Here is a 19,499-nt window from a genome sequence, read left to right on the forward strand (position 1 = left end):
CCTACAGGGGAAACCCCAGTGTTACGCTAAAATGCGTAACATTGCAGAATCCCGAGGAGGAGACTCGAATGTGTTTTTCTTGAATGAAAGTCAGTGAAGGAGATGTAGACTGCTTTTGTGTGTAACAGCTCGCCACAGTTGATCTGTACTTCGTTTTGGCACGACAGTGAATTGTAGAAATCACAGATGATTTTGCGACAGATTTACGGCACAGCCCATTCACTTCTAACACAGCCATTCGTGTAGACACATTTTGCCTTCGAGTGTGGTATCTCCACTTTCTATAAGACGATCTCTGGCTCCGCCATTCGTAGGCTTGCGGGATTGGTTGTAAGCTATTTTTAACAGTAGATGGTTGCAACCAATTGGAGTCAGATTTAAGCTTTATTTTGGCACAATAACAGGAAGCTTCACATTGTACTAGTAACATCATACAAACCCCTAACGAAAATTAACAATGGTTTTTTTTATAATAAAAGTGTAGTAACCACAGTTTTACTACAAATACCAAGTTTAAATTATGGTTAGAATACCAAAACCATGGGTAATTTGTAGTTACCATAAAGTATACCATTTAAGTATTGTAAAAAAAAAAAATAAATAAAAAAAATATATATATATATATATTTTTTTTGTAGTAAAACCATGGTTAATTTTCGTAAGGGACTGTCACACTTAAACATTCAATTACATAAAATAACTCAAGTGTTTAAAACTTGCATAAACGTTTTTGGTACAACAGTTGTCGTTGGTCGCTGGCAAAAATCTTTGCAGTAAATTGTAAAAATAAAAATAATAATAATGTAGTTCTGTGTTCAATTTCTTTGTGTGCAGCTGTATTCATTTCTCTCTAATAAGGCTTACTTTTCTTTCCTCAATTTTAAAGTCTCCTGAATATTAAGTAGGTCACCAAACTGTTTTTATTTTATTTTTTTAGGATACAGACTACAGAGGGCACTAAACATTATTTACAGCAGCCTTTCCCTTCACATTGAAATGTCAGTCCCCTCTTGTTTTCAGAAATGTATTACTTCTTCATGACTGTGCAGGACTGTTCCGTCAATAAGACAACGCATCAGGCTTCTGTATTCACTATATCAACTATCTGTGACCTGTAAGAAAATACACATTACTGAAAATATGTAAACAGTTATTTAAGGAAATTTAAGGAAAAAAAAAACAAAACAAAACAAAACAAAAAAAAAATATCAAAACATCACATTTATTCTACATTTGGATGTCCAGTAGCATCCCTATGTGTGCAATATATGCTCATGCTCTTTTCATGCCTGAGGATAGCATGAAAGGTCCATTCAAGTTTGTAAAAACACATTTGATTATTATATAACATATCTAGAATATATATTTTTTGTTGGGGAAGTATAAATTACCAGATGTGAATAGTATTTACAGTTCATTTTCCTAAGATAATCACAACACCTAGGTCAACATGTAAACATCGCTGATGAACGTTTGTATATGCTGTCACAGAGGTCTCATGGACTGCAGTAGGACATTATGGAAGGGGTACGTGAGTTTTGGGTGGAGGGAAAACCACTCTCTTGGTGAGGGTGAACTCTGGCTGTGGCATCTGCTTCTTCAAACCGGTTTTGTCCGTCTTTTTGCTCACGTCGCTGTTCACCTGCGTCAGAATGGAGAGCAGATCGAAACCCCTACATGTACATAAGACAGAGGAACACAAGATTAGGGATCCAACCAATGTCAAGAGTCAAATTAAGACACAGTTACAGACAGTGGAGAAACCCCATCCACCCAGTCCCTACTTGAGTTTGAGCCTTTTGTGTGATTCATTAAAAGGACTGGCTCGTAAGAGTCATTCATTCTCATTATTTCATATTTGCAGGCAATATGAAAAATAAAGACAAGGATGTGACAGAAGAGTTTTGAAACTTTTATGATACAAGCCCTCATGTTTTGCTTGTAAATACAGTTGTTCTGACACATCACAATTCCATTGATTACCTTTCGCAACTGTCTTGATAACTCTGGGTACTGTATATGTACAGTTGAGGTCAAAAGTTAACATCCCCCTTTCAGAATCATTAAAAATGTTATTTTACCAAAATAAGAGGGATTACCATATAAAATGCATGTTACTGTTTTTTAGTACTGACCTGAATAAGATATTTCACATGGAAGATGTTTACATCTTTACAGTCCACAAGAAAAAATAGTTGAATTTATAAAAATGACCCAGTTCAAAAGTTTACATCCCCTTGATTTGTCCTAAACAGTTAAACTGCTCGCTGTTCTTCAGAAAAATTCTTTAGGTCCCACAAATTCTATGATTTTTCAGCATTTTTTGTGTATTTGAACCCTTTTCAACAATGACTGTATGATTTAGAGATCCATATTTTCACACTGAGGACAGTCAACTGAGGGACTCATATGCAACTATTACAGAAGGTTCAAACACTCACTGATGCTCCAGAAAGAAACGCGATGCATTAAGAGACTTGCATTACACAATGCATTAAAAAACTTCTTGAATTTGAAGATTTACATTTAAATTATTTTGTCTTCTAGGAAACAAGTAACTATCTTTTGTAGATTCTGAAGGGTAGTACTAAATGCAAACATTCTCCATTCTGTTCAAAAGTTTTCAACCCCGGCTTTTATTGCATTGTTTTTCCTTCTGGCGCATCAGCGAGCATTTTAATCTTCTGTAATAGTTGCATATGAGTCCCTCAGTTGTCCTCAGTGTGAAAAGATGGATCTCAAAATCATACAGACATTGTTGGAACGGGTTCAGAAATACAAAAATGCTGAATTTGTGGGATCTGAAGGATTTTTCTGAAGAACAGCAGGCAGTTTAACTGTTCAGGACAAACAAGGTACTCATTAACAACTATCACTAAACAAAAAAAAAACAGCAATCAGGTAACAACACAGTATTAAGTATCAAACTTTTGAACTGAGTCATTTTTATAAATTCAACTGTTATTTTCTCTTGTGTTACACTATATGTAAACATATTTTATGTGAAATATCTTATTCAGGTCAGTACTAAATAACAAACATGCATATGACTGATATGAATAACATGATATGACTGTTCACACTTTCGCATTGCAAAACATTTGATCTGTATCAGATTTAGTACCACAGATTTAGTAGAAAGTGGCACACATCGGAATTGAAAAGATCAAATTTCATGTGCTTTGTGCTGTTCATACTGTCATGCAAAAAAACAGATCTGAGACACACGTGAGCAAAAGAATTGGATTTGGGCCACATTTTCCAGCAGTGTGAAAGACTTGCTAACCTTGGCACCAGCAGTTTCAGGTTGCGGCAGAGGGACTGTATAAACCAGGTTCCTTTTTCTATTTCCCTGTATGAGGCATAGTGTGGTACAGTGGACATGGCTAACAGATAGTCCGCCATCTCAGGTATGGAGTCTGCAGGTACAGCTGCATCGCTGACTGGCATGTCCTTATCTTCTGAGAAAATTTGAGGAAATGCTGCTGGCTGATTGTCAGTGCCTCTGCAGGCCTGGATGAAGAACAGTTTGGGTTTCTTGAAAAGTGAGGGACAATAATTTGGACTCAAGGTCTTTACCAGCTCCTGATAGGTGACAATACGTCCATCAACCCCGACGATGCCTTCTGCTTGTCCATGGCTCAGCATGCAGCACACCACACAATCCGCCGTCGTGTGGTCACGCGCAGCCAGGTACCTCATCGCCTGCAGAATTTGATGTCTATTACAGTCCTCTTTGGTTAGGACCTCAAAGCCCAACCACTGGAACACAACCTCTAGACTTTCTATATAGACAAAAATGGACACAAGTTTATGTAACAGCAGCAGCTCTGTGCATTTGACCAAAAACATGACTCTTATTGGTTGAGCATTGGTCTCTGCAGCATAGAGTTAATTAGTGTTAAAGAATTACAAACTATAACCAAACCAACCAGCTTCAAGGTAATTGCTAAACTTAATTCAAAGATGCTGGTTATAAATATAGAAAAACATATATGTAAGTTAATTGCAAAATATGCATGTATTTTAGTGCTGACAAAATTAGCGTGTTAATACAGGCGATTAATTTTTCAAGTTTAACGTCATTATTAATAATATTTAAAAGTTAACGCAGGGGCAGAGCTAGGGTTGGCGACCCTACTCATAACTGCTGCTTCTGTCTCTTTTTTTTTTTTTGAACTATCATTTCCTATTAAAGCGTGAATGAAACTACGAGCATGCATGTCAGATCTGCGTCATATTAATAAATTTTAAAACTGATAGCTCTCAGTTATACAATTATATAATTATCTCTAATTATCTCAATCATATAGCCATGTTGAATGGCTATAGTCAATGGTTAAATATTAGGAAAAAAAAAACAATTTCCTAGAGATAACATAGTAACACTGGTATCATTGATACTCGCCTTCAGTCATAAAAAATATTTAACAAATATTAAAGATATACTGTCTTTATGTTGTTTCTACATTAATTTGAAGCCTGAATGTGGATTTATTGCAATATAAAAAAGTGCAATAATAATTAATTGCAATTAATTTCAGAAAATGTGCAATTAATTAGTTTTTTTTTGATCGATTGACAGCACTAATTTATGTGGTTTGAGAGTTTAGGGAGACTCAATTGCAACATTAACTGTGCTTTTTATTGACACTGTTTGCTTCCTGCAGATGACTGTTGGAATTTTCTTTGTAGAATCATGGGTAAATGTTTTTTTTGTTTTTTTTCCATGCATTTTTGTAGATAGGACAGAGGGGAGCAGGATCAGCAAATGTTGTTTGAACATTAATGTGTGTTGGCAGTGTGTGTACAAATCTACCCTATAATGATTAAAATACATGCAGTGGTTTTTAATTAATCTGTAAAAATTAATAATATCCCCTTTTTCAGTTTGAGCCATTCTCAGATGCCTGTCATTGTGGTGTTTCACCTACAACAGACGTGAGTATAAGGGTTTTTTTTATGAATCTTTGCGATCGCCTTTCCTAATAATGTGCTAGTTAGCAAGTTTTGTGGCTAAACACGGCTAAATGCAGCTAAAATAAACAGGCTCGTCACTCCACAGAGAGAAGAGAGGGGCGGGGCAAGCAGAGCTCATTTGCATTTAAAGCAGCCTCAACCAGAACAGGATGATTTTTGCAGAGCTGATTTTGGCAAGGTAAAAAGGGTGTTGTTTTACACTACCATTGAGAATTTTTAACCAACGTATATTATAGACTTTTCATTAAGACGCTAAAGAATCATATCAAAAATATATCGAAAATGGGCACCGATGACCCCTTTAAGGATTTTACAAGATACTGTTAAAAATGGGTTCCCCTATGAAAAAAATACATTTCCATTGTTGTACTCTATGAAAAACATGCTAGTAGTATTATGATGGTTATAACCCTACTGGCATGTGTGTGTGTTTGGTGACTGGTTTATACAAGTGTGTTTGTTACACTAACCTTTGTCAATGTCTGTTCCTTCTCTGGTCCGTAGTGTTTTGAATTTACGGTTGTTGATGATTAGACAGACTCCTCTCTTGTCCCCCTTCATCTCATACTGCTCAATCAACCACACAAAAGACACAAGTGTTTAAGCACTGGTGTCAGCAAGAACAGTAGAACAAGTAGAACAAGAGTCCAGTATAACATAATATAGTATAAATATATAGTTAGCAAAACAGATCATGGCCGAACAAAACTTCTATTGGTTTCCAGTATCTTTGTGGACATATAACACTTGTCTTTGTCGATCCATTCGTTCTTAATCAGCAGCTGTGGTTTCAACCCACGCATCTTCATTTCCCCTGTAGTGACGGTGTTTGTATCATGTCAGTGAATGTCTTTTCTCTGCAGTATTTGGAGATCATGACAACACCTTGAACTTTCATTATGTTCCTCAAATCATTCCTAAACAGTGTGCAGTGAAAGTATTCTGCTGAAAGAGGCCACTACCTTTAAGTAGTCATAATGTTTTGTCCCATTAGTGTATTACATCATGCATTCTCTTTGTACACTGTAAAAAACAAAAAACACAATTTGTTGAGTCAGCTTAAAATAATTTGTTACCCTGTTCAGTCAACTTGAAATGTTAAGTTGTACTAACAACTTAGATATTTGTGTTTGTTAAACTTAAAAGCTGCGTAAGTAACCCAGCTGCCTTACAATGTTAAGTTGAATCAACTCAAATATCTAAGTTGTCACTTAGCATAACTTAACATTTCAAGTTAAATAAACTGTTTTGGAGTTGACTGAATTAAAAATTTTAAGGCAGCCAGGTAACAAATTATTTTAAGTTGACTCAACAAATTGTTTTTTTACAGTGTACATACATATGATAAGCTTCCTAATTAAAGGGGAAGTCCACTTCCAGAACAAAAATGTACAGTACAGTACAGAACAATAATGTACTGTACTCACCTCCTTGTCATTCAAGATGTTCATATCTTTCTTTCTTCAGCTGTAAAGAAAATGCAGTTTAAATGCGGCTTCAAACGATCCCAAATGTGGTTGTAAACGATCCCAGCCGAGGAAGAAGGGTCTTATCTAGCGAAACGATCGGTTATTTTAATAAAAATAATACAATTTATATACTTTTTAACCTCAAACGCTCATCTTGTCTTACTCTACCTGAACTCTGTTTTTCTTCCGGTTCATGACAGTTAGTGTATGTTGAAAAACTCCCATCTCATTTTCTCCCTCAACTTCAAAATCGTCCTATATCGCCGTTTTACCTTTTTTGTTAAGGGTGTTTGATCTTCTTTGCATGTTTACTTTGCAAAACTGGGTCAGTACTTCTGCAGTGATGTAGGATGATTTCGAAATGATTTTTGAAGCTGAGGGAGAAAATACAATGGGAGTTTTTCGACAGGTCAGGCAGAGCAAGACAAGATGAGCGTTTAAGATTAAAAAGTATTTAAATTGTATTTTTTGAATAAAAATAACCAATCGTTTCGCTAGATAAGACCCTTCTTTCTTGGCTGGGATCGTTTGAAGCCGCATTTAAACCGAATTTTGGACGTTCAAACTCGGGGCACCATAGCAGTCCATTATATGGAGTAAAATCCTGAAATGTTTTCCCTCAAAAAACATTTTTTTTACGACTGAAGAAAGAAAAACACAAACATCTTAGATGACAAGTAAATTATCTGTGAATTTTTATTCTGGATGTGGACTTCTCCTTTAATACACGTTGCTTCCTATTCTATATATGGTCATGACATCCTAATGCATCTAACCCTAATTTAACATGGAAACCAATGAAAACAATTCCCAAGTGAACACAAAAATTGTATAAAATTTTAATTTTTCATGAAAGTTTTGCTCTACCACTGATAACAGCAGGCAGAACTTTTAAAGGTACATTCAGGGTTTAGTAAAAGTAATTCACTTCTATTGTCTAAGTAACCTCAATTTTAGCAAGAAATGAGTCAAAATAATTAGTAAGAATCAACATTATGCCACAAATGCTGCTGATTATGCTAAACATGTATTGAGCATCTAAATGTATAAAAGGCTTGATCTTACATCTAGATTTTCAGTCCCTGGCAAGCCTAAACTCTTGTTTTCAATCACCGAGTGCAAATCCGCATGCTGGCTCTGATCTAAAACACAGAGATAAGATTTTTGTTTTTCAGTTTAGGTCACAAACAAAGAACAAACATGATGTTGTATTTGAGATTTACAGAAGTACCTCTGCTAATCGCAGCAGCACCTTCAGTCAGACTTAGTCTGTCTACCTGTGCGTCAACTGTCAAAAAGAGCAATGGCATACAAATACAGATTTGTATTTAAGACATTATTGTTTTGTATATTACAATATGGATGATTTTCATTTCCTTTGAGAAAAATGTTAAAGGAGTATTTTCCAAATTTGCAAGTGGCTTGAGTCTTTATAGGGACACCTCTATCTGTTTATACAGATAAAGTGAACCACACACATCTTTTACATTCCAGCTGTACAGCACGACAGCAGCTACAGAACTGACATCTGCTTTTATGAGTTGTTCATTGTTTTACATGGTGTTCTTTTAACATTATTTCCTGCAAAGCATGCAAAATAATCTTACCTGATGTAAGTGATGTAAGTGATGTAAGTGATGTAAGTGATGTAAGTGATGCCAGCCCTGGGGGCTGTAGAAGGAAGAGAGAAAGACATGGGGTTTCCGCAAAAATACTAGTATATTATAATTACAATAAATGTCTCCTGAGCAGCAAATCAGCATATCAGAATGATTTCTGAAGGATCATGTGACACTGAAGACTGAAGTAATGATGCTGACAGTTCAGCTTTGCCAACACAGGAATAAATTACATTTTACAAGAGAATAACAGTTATTTTAAACTTTTATAATATTTCACAATATTACTGTTTTACTGTACTTCTGATCAAACAAATGTAGCCTTGGTGAGCACATTAAGATTAAGAAAAATCATTAAAAAAAAATGTCTGATGAGTAAAATAAGCATCTGAAAATCTTGCCCTCGAGCTCTTAAACCTCATTCATGCATACACACGGAAATGACCACAAACATATTTTCCTCTTGTGTTCCACAGATGTGGCATGGGCATGAGTAAAACAGCTACAAACATATGTCTATTAATGCAAATTAGGCAAAAGAAGTTATACCGTAGCAGGTGTGTACAGCACAGGAGTAATATCCCCGATCTCCTGAGCAATAATCATTCCACCTGCTGAAGACAGAAAAATTTCAAGTATCTGTAAAATTATTGTTTAATTCTATGGTTCAACACTTTTAACACTGTAGCTTATGCGTAAAGCCATTTCCTCCCTGCAGTCTTGATTTATAATAGTTTAGCCAAAACAAAATTGATAATGAAACAATAAAACAGCCACTCACACTCATATCTATCTGTTTTGTACTGAAGAATTTTTTTTTCTAAACTGGGATTGATCTCTGCTATAATTTTCTGCAGATTGTCCAATTTATTTTCATCTAAAAGGTCTTCCTTCTCCATCTCCAAGAACAACTGCAACAGCGTCTAAAAGACATGATTATACATAGAAAGTTTAGCCAAACATCATAGTTTTGTCACATGCAGAGATGTGACAAAAGAGAGGTGTCTCTCACAGTGTCCTTCTCCAGTTTTTTGCGTGATAGTGTTTTCAACAGTAGGAATTTGATGTTTTTCAGGTCCTGCTCACAGGTGGACTCTGACAACTCGTACAACAACTGTCTGAAATACAGAAAAAAACATATACTGATGATTATTACAAAAGAACGATAAAGACTTTTTGAGGTTCTATAGGTAGTACATATTTCCTAAGTTGGCATTCTGGCCTTTGACCTAAACAGACACGTCTCTATTAGTAGCTGCATCCTCACCTGTATGGAGAGATTTGTTGACTATATGTTGTGCCGTTGGCTGGCATAAAATTATCTAAATTTAGACTGCGGATCAGGCTGTTCCGTTTCATGATCCTGAGCAGCTCTAGAAGCAGAGACGCATCCTCATATGACAGCAGGTCCCTGTTCTCCAGAAGAGTGAACAGCTCTCCAGCTGAGGTCACGGTGCTGAGGTCTTTCAAATTTAGCAGATCAGAGCAGAGGAACACCAGGTCCTGCACCTCATCGCCTGTGAGAGACTCCTGCACTCTTAACAGCACCCGCTGAAACTCCAAATTTATCTCCATCTATAAGACATGCATAACACAGCTGAACATTTATTTTACATACTATTTACTAAATGTAAATTTACCACAGGCAATCTCATAGTGAATAAAATTGAAGATGAATCCTTATCACAAGAGATACATCTAATCTAAACATTTTTGGTTTTATTTTTGCACTGAAATGTAGAGAATGTAAGTGAATTAGATTTTTTTAAATGTATTTTAATATAGTATATAACACAGCATTTAGTTTTGGTTTATTACAGATTATTTACCTTTTGTAGTAAAAAGTTTGGGCATCTCTGTTTTGGGTTATTTGTAAGTGGTTTAAAAATTGTAGAGCTGGGTCTATGACCAATTATTTATTTATTTATTCATTTATTATTACCTTAAGTTATTTGTATTTCAAAACCAATTGATTTATTTTTTAAAGCCATTTTTGCGTCATGGCCCACAACAAATTGTGGGTTACACATACATTTATAGAAACTTAGCATGCTTCTAGCTCCTTGAAAAAAAATCCTTAAAGCACATTTCTATGTTTTAAGGTCAAAGGTCACTGACAAGCTGAAAGCTATCCATAAATAAGCTATCCGTTGATGTATGGGTTGTTAGGAAAGGATAATATTTGGCCAAGATACAATTATTTGAAAATCTGGAATCTGAGGGTGCAAAAAAAAAAAAAATCACCTTTAAAGTTGTCGCCAAATAAAGTTCTTAGCAATGCATATTACTAATCAGAAAATCAAGTTTATATTTAAGGTAGAAAATTTACAAAATATCATCATGGAACATGATCTTTACTTAATATCCTACTGATTTTCAGCATAAAAGAAGTGTAGATCATTTTGACCCATGGCTTTTGTTACAAATATACCCATGCTACTTAAGACTGGTTTTGTGGTTCAGGGTCACATATGATAAGCTTCAACTGGACATTTACGGAAACCTCAATATGTCATCTTAGCACGCTTCTAACTCCTTTTAAATAAATAAATAAATAAATAAATAAATCTTCTATGTTTTAAGCTCAAAGGTCACTGAGGTAAGTATAGTGTGTTCTCAGAACATTTCAGGTTTGAGACTTCTCTTAAAACTGCATATGCTTTACATCATTGTGTGGTTATGTAAACAAACTGGTGAATGCAATAAACTGTCCAAAAGAATGAGCTGACAGAAAATAATCTGACTTCCCCGTTGCCTGAGGCTATGAATTACAGGTTATAGTAATGCTTTAAATAATGTTGAGTGTCTTTTTGAGATCAACTGTTTAACTTCATAAGACCTCAATGCTTTATCAGTAGTCATAGGTATTAATTTTGTAATGCCTGACAAGTTTTTTTCTTCTCAAAAACCGAAAGCTGCTGACTTGCTTTTTATGAATCACCAAGCACTACAGTTTCAGCTAAAAATCTTTACTGCTGAAGAAACAAATTCCCCTACATAACGGGTGAGTAAATTAACAACAAATTTTCATTTTCGGGTGAATTTTCTCTTAATAAGGACATGTGTAAGAGTACTTTGTTAAAATTCATTTCATTCCAAACCTTAATGTAAATGCACAAACACTGGTAACCCCCTGGCTCAGACTATGAAACTGGGCCTCACCCATGATGACATCATGCACAGTGGTTTTATTGGTGCTGGGGTTTCATTATATGGCAGGTCGAGACAGTGATTTGGAGAGTTTAACTACGTTTTTAATACTTTTTCTTTATTATGCCTATTCTCTGTTCAGGTTTTTTAGATTTCTGACATGAAGAAAGTGCAATAATATTAATGTCTTTCAATGTATGGGCAAAAACCACAAAGAATTTTTTTTTAACATATTCTTTTAACAATTTCGTTTTTGTACAGTAAAATACTGCCAAGGTAATCAAATTAGAGAACAAATGCTATAATATTATATCTGATTGGGAAACATAACAGCAAAGTAAAATAAAATGCAGTATTGTCTGACCCCAAAAAGACAATACACCAACATGGCAGTTTACACAGTGACAGATTTTAAAAAAAACAAAACAAAAAAAAAGCAGACACAACCCTGTCATAGTAACCTGCTAACACAGGAAAATGTGGCTGTCACAGGAAGAAAGGTCTCCGCTGAAAAACAGCCCTTCTTATTAGGTGAACGCAATGACTTTTCAATTTTTTTTTTTTTTTAATTTTTTTGTTTTAATTTTCTTTTACTTTAAAATTCTTCCTTATTTCTATGTATATTTTTCTTTTAAAATGTCTGTTCTGGATGTCTTTCTCATATTTCAAATTATATACATTGTTTTGCACTGTCATTGTTGTGTTGTCACTGTGCTTTGTTCTATCTCGCTAGATGCAGCTCATCTGTAAAGCTTTGGCAATATTAATAAATATAAGCTCATATATTTTTTACAAAAGAAAAAATTATATGTATAAATATATATATATATATATATATATATATATATACGGTACTGTGCAAAAGTTTTAGGCCACTAGTACTTTCACAAGCTAAAAAAGTAAGTTATTTCTATCTTTTGCTGTAGTGTGTCAGTAAAAAAATATCAGTTTACATTTCCAAACATTCTGTTTGCCATTAATTGTAATAATCTAGTGAGATTTTTGTTTGCACAGGGAGTCTGACAACAGCCAGTGCTCCACATTGATCTGATCTCACCATCATCCAGTCTGTCTCTGGAATGACATGAAGAAACAGAAAAACTGAGACAGACTAAATCCAGAAGAACTGTGGCAACGTCTCCAAGATTTTTCAAGTAACCTACCTGCAAAGCTACCTGAAAAACTCTGCACAAGTGCACATAGGGCAAAAGCTGCTTTAAATGCAAAGGAGGGTCACATCAAATGCTGATTTATTTTAGTTAATAGAAGTTCTTTTATAAAGAAAATCTATTTATGACACTGTTTTTGACAGCATCCTCATTTTATGTGCCCAACTGCCTAAAAATTTTAACAGTACTGTAGCTTTGTAGGTGTAGGTCTCTTAAAGCATCTCGGAGATGTTGCCACAGTTCTTCTGGATTTAGTCTGTCTCCGTTTTTTCTGTTTCTTAAGACAGACTGGATTGAATGATGGAGAGATCAGATCCCTGTTTGCACAAGGAGTCTGACAACAGCCTGTGCTCCACATTAAAATCTCACTGGATTATTATAATTAATGGCAAAATGAATGTTTAGAAATGTAAACTGATATTTCCTACTGACACACTAGCCAAACTGGTGCTAAAAAGCATTAAAATGTTTCACTGGCTTGTAATCATTAGGGAACCACTTTAAGTGCTGTGTAGTCAAATGCTGTCAAATTGTGCTTATAGAACCATAAGAGGAACCCAATTCTCTACCTTAGATTTTAGATATGTTATTCCACTCACATACGCTTGCTATAGGGATTTACTACAATGGCAAAAGCTGTTGTGAATCATTTAATGCTTTTCTGAGGTCAAAAAGTTTCATTTGGGGGCCTTGGGATATTTCCTCATGGGGAGCCCCTGGGGGCAAAAAGGCTGAGAACCACTTTATCTTCAGGAAATATGCGGTGTTGTAATGTCATGTTTTAATGCTTTCTCTAACTTAACTCAGAGACCAAGAGAGAGATAGAGAACCTTTAAACAACGAAACAGGGGTAGTCGTGCTATATAGCACCTTAACCACCAAAAAGAACCACATAACAATTGTGTGTGTGTTTATATGTATATATCAGTGGCATGCAGTGGTGTTTTAAAATGAGGAGGCACATACTGTACATTCTATTTACACCTAGCAGGATTTGTATACTGCTTATTGCACATAGTGACAACTATCTGCACCTCACTGTAGTATATTATAAAATAGTATGCAATAATAACATATTAAGTGTAAATTCTAATTCAAATTATTAAATGGATGTCACCTTTTTGGGCCAATAAAACTGCCAAACCCTAGCCCTACCCAATACTTTATTTTCAACTTTTCGATTATTTCCTTCATTATTATTAAAAATACATATCTCACCGACGTGATATCTGATTTGAAAAGGGAGAAAAAAAAAGTTTGTCAAAAAGTGGATTTGAACCTAGGTCAATAGCGTTAAAAATGGCTTCAACACGCACTTTACCATCTGTGCAACTGGAACTGATGTATGATGAGCGTCTTATACTGTTGACTAGTCCAATCACCTGTTGGTGGGTGGAGTTAATGTAAACAGCCTCTGCCAACAAGGCGGGCTATATAAATATAAATACATAAAAAGACACTTTTTTTATTTGTGAACAGATGTTCAGCTGTCATTAATAGTCAACCTATTTTCTGGTCATCGTTATAAAAGCCCTGTAAACACTTTCACAGGCGCGAAGATACATCTTTCATTTCATCAAGCCGAATGCTTACTAAAAACTAACCCAGTCTTCACTTTTTTAAGACATTTCATGTTTCATTTTGACGTGCCACAAAGCAGTGATATCTGAAAGAGAAATTTACTTATCACGCTATGGGGTCTCTGTAGAAAGTCAATGGACCGAGGGGAGGCAAGTCTCTGCTGTAACTTTACCTACTGGACAGTATTATGTTATAAAAACGAGTGAATTTTAGACTTTTAATATCATATGTAGTAATATTCCCCTGAGCCTACTGAGTTTTAACAGACCCCCTGTTAGTGTGTAGTGAGTTTGGTGGGGGTATTTGAGAATTAACTGGGGAAAGTTATGTGAGAGGAGGCAATGCAATATGGTTGGATATGACTGTAAATGATCGTCTGTGACTGTTTTATGCAATAAATCCCGCTTCTTGTGTCCTTGCGCATTTAACCTTTGACTAATCGGTCTGAATGAACAACATGATGTTAATGGAAAGACTAATTTAAAAACGTAAGTAAACAACTTACACATAAATTTACATTTGATTAAAAACAGGTGATAAAAAAAACTTTCAGAACACCACACCACTGATGGATAGAAATATATATATACACACACACACATACACACCAATGAAGAGCCAGCATATGCTGTTAGGTTTTAAAGCTGGGATGCTGGTTAGATGGTATAGCCTGGTCCTTGACCAGCATTAACCAGCAAAGAACCAGCATAAACCAGCTAAGGACCATCTTAAACCAGCATCAAAACCTACCTAACCAGCATTCCAGCGTCAAAACATTCCTACCAGCATAGGTTTTTTTTTTTTTTTGTAACCAGGGCACTGACAGGTGAAGTGAATACCACGGATTATCTCTTCATCCTGGCACCTGTTAGTGGGTGAGATATATTAGGCAGCAAGTAAACATTTTGTCCTTAAAGTTGTGTTAGAAGCAGGAAAACGGGGACCAACACAATATTAGGATCAGTGTAAGGGGTAACACATTACAAGTAACGTAAGTTACGTAATATTATTACTTTTTCCAAGTAACTAGTAAAGTAACGCATTACTTTTTAATTGACAAGAAAATAGAGTTACTTTTTTCAAATAAGTAACGCCAGTTACTCCCCCGCCCCCCATTTACTGATTAAAAGCTTTCATTTCCCCATGTTGAGAGAAATCGGGAGCAAGATGTTAGTTCTAGAATAAATGTGAACATGCATTAATTCATCTCACTCACAAAAACAGATTCAGTATTCCTCTAAATGAATAAAGACAGTGAAATTCAACCGCAATAATTCAATATGTTAAGTAATACAAATATTCTTTATGCATTTAATACCATTTTATTAACCCATGTCTTTGCTGCCAACCAAAAATTACTCAAGATAATCTAACATTTATTTTCCTTTTTTTTAATTGCTGAAGAGATATTTTTTCTTCTGCATTCTACTGTACAGACATGAATTTACTTTTCTCAAAGCCTCAGGCTTTTGATGTGAAAAGGCTTTTACATTTGCCAAAAATAGAACTTTTTACATTAAAAACAAACAAGCAAGCCCTGCCCAGATTTAAAAAGTAACGCAAAAGAAAAGTAACGCATTACTTTCCATAAAAAGTAGCTAACGTAATTAGTTATTTTTTTAGGGAGTAACTTAATACTGTAATGTATTACTTTTAAAAGTAACCGACACTGATTAGGATTAATGGGATTAATGTGCCTGATTGGTTTGAGTATACATGTGTGTATGTGTGTGTGTGTGCATCTGTATGTATGTATATATATATATATATATATATATATATATATATGTGCTAATTAAGCTAAGCTTAAACTGGTAGGCCAACAGCTAGTTTTACAGACAGGTCTTAGAATAAGCCAGGATTAGGCCATAGTTCAATTAGGACATTTGAAGTAATTTTTACAAACATGCCTTAGAAAAAACATTATTGGTGTGCATCTTGATACAAAACAAGGGCACTGACACATTTTACGAATAATCAGTGCAAGTTTCTTTTAGTTGAAACAGCTCAGACTTACATTTTAGTCTGGGACTAGACTTAAGCATTTTCTGTGAAACCGGAGATAAGCGTGTTATCCTGCAGCTCAGACAGGTTTGGTTATGCTTCAGCTTTTACTTGAAATCTATATTGTTACTGGAAAAGCCGTAATTTTCGAAAATGCCTGGACTACTGTCATGCTACTAAAATCTAGTTAGGTTAGTGTCGCAATGTTTTGTTACTGTTCAACAGCACTTTGGTGTTAGTCACTCTTAGTGACTCACTTGTGCCACACATACAGTACAGCTTTTCACACGCATGGCCACGGTATTTCTAGATAAGTTTTAAGCTTTAGCTACAGTAGATAAAGTTTCAAGCAAATATCAATAATAGTAGCCATGTATTATTTTATATCTTATCCAAAATTAATCAGCCCAGCACAAAGTAAAACAGCTTCACTGAATCAGACACTGTTCTAATAACACTTAGGTTGAGATAAGAGTACTGAGAGTCGTTTGTTTATTTTGGCATCCCATTCACAAGAAATGAGAGATGAATTAAGTTAAATCATAACACAATCATAACCTCATGGAAATAGTACAGGCAAAAATGAAACCACGTTATCCTCAGGAAATACGCTGTGTTGTAATGTTGTGTTTTAATCCTTTCCCAACTAAACTACGGAAATAAGAGAGAGTTAGAGAACCTTTAAACAGCTATACAGGGGCTTAATGGATTCTTTGTATGGCAGTGAAATTAAGTTAATAAATGAATTACTCATAAAACAAAACAATTACCATGCCTACTGGCACAACGATTCTACCCTTGTAGAAAGGACCACTGAAGAAATCATTTCAATCAGTCTTTTTTGGTCAACGGAAACCAATTTCTTACAGTATAACCTAAACTAAACAATTCGAATTTTGCTCCTAGTGGAACAGAACCGTGTTTTGCACCAACAGGAATTCACACCCATATTCTACATCTGTGTGACCACCATAAATGTAGTTCGTGGCACCTGCGACGAATAATTCATTAATTTTATTTGCAACAACAAACAGGCTATAGGAGCTTCCACGAGACGTGACTCGTCACTTTAAATAACAAACAACAAAACAATGAATTACAAATTCATTCTTTACTTTTTGATCTGCTTTGATCATTGACAATTAAAACAACAACAAAAAGCTTATCCTACGAGTCTTATCGTAGAAAAAACACTATTTTTCATCATGTCTGTACACACTTCATATCCGGGAAGTCATCATCAAATCACGATCCATACAAAGTTTCTCTTACCTCTGTATTTGAAGTCATCAGAGAGCAACCTTAGGTCTGACTGTGAAGATGTCAGAGCTTGTCTCGAATATTTATATGCAACATAACTTTCTCAAACTTCACATTTCGAAAGTAGTTTGTGGGCACGCCTCCTTCACTACTTCCTTACTAAACGGGGTTAAGTTACTTTTGTTTTCGATATTATACACACAGAGCGAAACAGCGATGACCTCTAAACCGCTTATTAAATACTCTCCAAAATACTACTCTACCACAAGCTTGCAAAAGCGTGTGAGTTACCCCTGACTCGAAGTGGCAAGCAAGGAACACTGGAGAAAATGCTTTTTGTTGTTGTTGTAATGGCTTGTAATGACTGCATATCCAATACAAACGTTTCTGGATATATTTTCATATATTCACAATTTGATTTTTACCTCTACAGGGTAGGGCTGCACCGGCCATTCGTTATAAAGTTATTATGTAACCTAGAACGTTACGTCCAAACTACAGACGTGCTACTGGATACTTTGTAATTTATACATTATTCGGTTGCACCAGTTATTCGTAACACAAGGCGTAGCTACTAGTTCGTAAGCTCTGCGTAAAGTAGTTGCGTGATATGACGTTTACCCTAAATGATCCAATAAGAAGCCTTTAAAATACGCAAGTTCTTGTTTAAATGCTGTGAATTCCAGGTTATTTTTCATTCTAACTTCTTTTGCCTCACGTAACTAACAGTAAAAAAATAAGTTGCGATTAAAACAATACTTACTTGAATCAGCATGCATCTTGGTTGTAACTGAAATTTAATATAAGGAAAAATAAATAGTGAAAAAAAACAAAACAATTAAAAACGAGTATTTTTTAGGATGCAGTTCCCATTGCTTCACTGGTTTCTTGTGTTTTCACTGGCTAAACTTCACCTTGCTACAAGGTATGTTAATAAAAATATTACAAATATTAATTATTTACTGAAATTACAGTATTAAGTTATACACGTATTAAATATAATGTAGTATAAAATAAATGTAGGAAAGACCAAATGTAAAAAAAAAAAAAAAAACCTTCTTTACTTTTATGTACAAGATTCTTTTCCCTCCTCCAATTAGCTATGCAAAAGCTGTAGTTTACCATTTGGTTATGCAAGAAATAAGGTCAAAATTTGTTGGGATCACTCTATTATTGATTTGATGTTTTTGTTTTTTATATTGTTGTGTGAGCGTTTTTGTTGTTTCTTGTTAAACATTCCAATAAGATTTATTTTTAGATTTAAGATAAAAACTTTCCAAATGACTTATTGTTGTCTGAAATGGTGTCTCCATATGGACTTATATGGAGAGACTTACTTTGGCGAAGTTCTGTTTCAGGTTTTCTCAACACGAGGTCTACAGTCCTGCAGTGTTTAGCTCCATCTCTAATGAACAACCTAATCGTGGTCTTCAGGATTACTAAGGTTGGAGCTAAACTCAAAGTGTACCTCGAGGGTCAGAGGTGAGAATCCCTGCTCCATTTCATCCGGAAATTACTTTAACTTACAAATGCAGGGTATTGGGGTCTTGTTTTCCTTTGAATTTAGCATTACAAATGCCAATAATAATATTTTTTATTAAAAAAAAAAAAAAAAGAAAACGTTTTACACTAATCTTAATGTATTTTAGATACATGGAAAGCATTTTTGTTGTTTTTAGGTTCTCAAAGGAGAAACAATATGCTTTTTGAATATATGAACAGTTTTTGTGGTTACGTTTGATTTTAATTTAATATAGAAAACTATCTATATAGAAAACTATTATGAACTCCCACTCATTGTCAAAAAATTTAAAAAGTTGACAAATCTTATCTACAATAGACGGTTTGCACTTACGTCATGATTTGGTCAGTTACCTGGATGCGCGGCTATACTGGCGATACTCGGATGTAAACAGCAGCATGGATTACATGGTTAATCCACTACTGAATGTGTTGTTCTGCTAATTTATGCTAACGGTAAAAAACAAACAAACAAACAAACAAAAAAACGTGTGGAAGCTGCTAAATCATATAGAGAAGGACTTAGTAAGGGGGAAAGAGCGCAATATTTTGACAAACTAAAGTTAATAGGTGATAAAGATATGTACGAGCAGCATTAATTAAGATATTAGCCTAATATTTCACCTACCTGACTGGAAATGATAAGAACAAACACAAATGTTGTCAAGATTCTTGCCCTGGAAATTCCGTTTCAGTTTGGCCAACCGGACACCTTTTGTTCCTCAGGCAGTCTTTTGCACTCCTCT

The 19,499-nt window shown here is 34.9% G+C and overlaps 1 protein-coding gene across 4 annotated transcripts; it reads right to left on the reverse strand.

Annotated features, from left to right (window-relative positions):
* Nucleotides 1–370: 370 nt before the first annotated feature.
* casp10 (caspase 10, apoptosis-related cysteine peptidase) lies at nt 371–17,797 on the reverse strand. 4 transcript variants are annotated; one of them, XM_051119666.1, is made up of 11 exons: nt 17,658–17,797; nt 9,336–9,643; nt 9,081–9,186; nt 8,850–8,991; nt 8,618–8,682; nt 8,057–8,120; nt 7,681–7,737; nt 7,515–7,591; nt 5,451–5,547; nt 3,287–3,785; nt 371–1,673 (listed from the first exon to the last, which is right to left on the reverse strand). In XM_051119666.1, the coding sequence occupies exons 2-11, from the start codon at nt 9,641–9,643 to the stop codon at nt 1,517–1,519; spliced, it is 1,572 nt and encodes a 523-aa protein (XP_050975623.1). In that variant the 5' UTR covers nt 17,658–17,797; the 3' UTR covers nt 371–1,516. The 4 variants fall into 4 exon arrangements, with proteins under 4 accessions (XP_050975623.1, XP_050975621.1, XP_050975620.1 ...); XM_051119664.1 differs by lacking the exon at nt 17,658–17,797 and adding an exon at nt 17,245–17,606 and having other exon boundaries at nt 8,618–8,679; XM_051119663.1 differs by lacking the exon at nt 17,658–17,797 and adding an exon at nt 17,245–17,603.
* Between the last annotated feature and the right edge of the window lie 1,702 nt (nt 17,798–19,499).

The sequence above is a fragment of the Labeo rohita genome, chromosome 9 (genome assembly GCF_022985175.1).
Source record: "Labeo rohita strain BAU-BD-2019 chromosome 9, IGBB_LRoh.1.0, whole genome shotgun sequence".
Taxonomy (NCBI): Eukaryota; Metazoa; Chordata; class Actinopteri; order Cypriniformes; family Cyprinidae; genus Labeo; species Labeo rohita.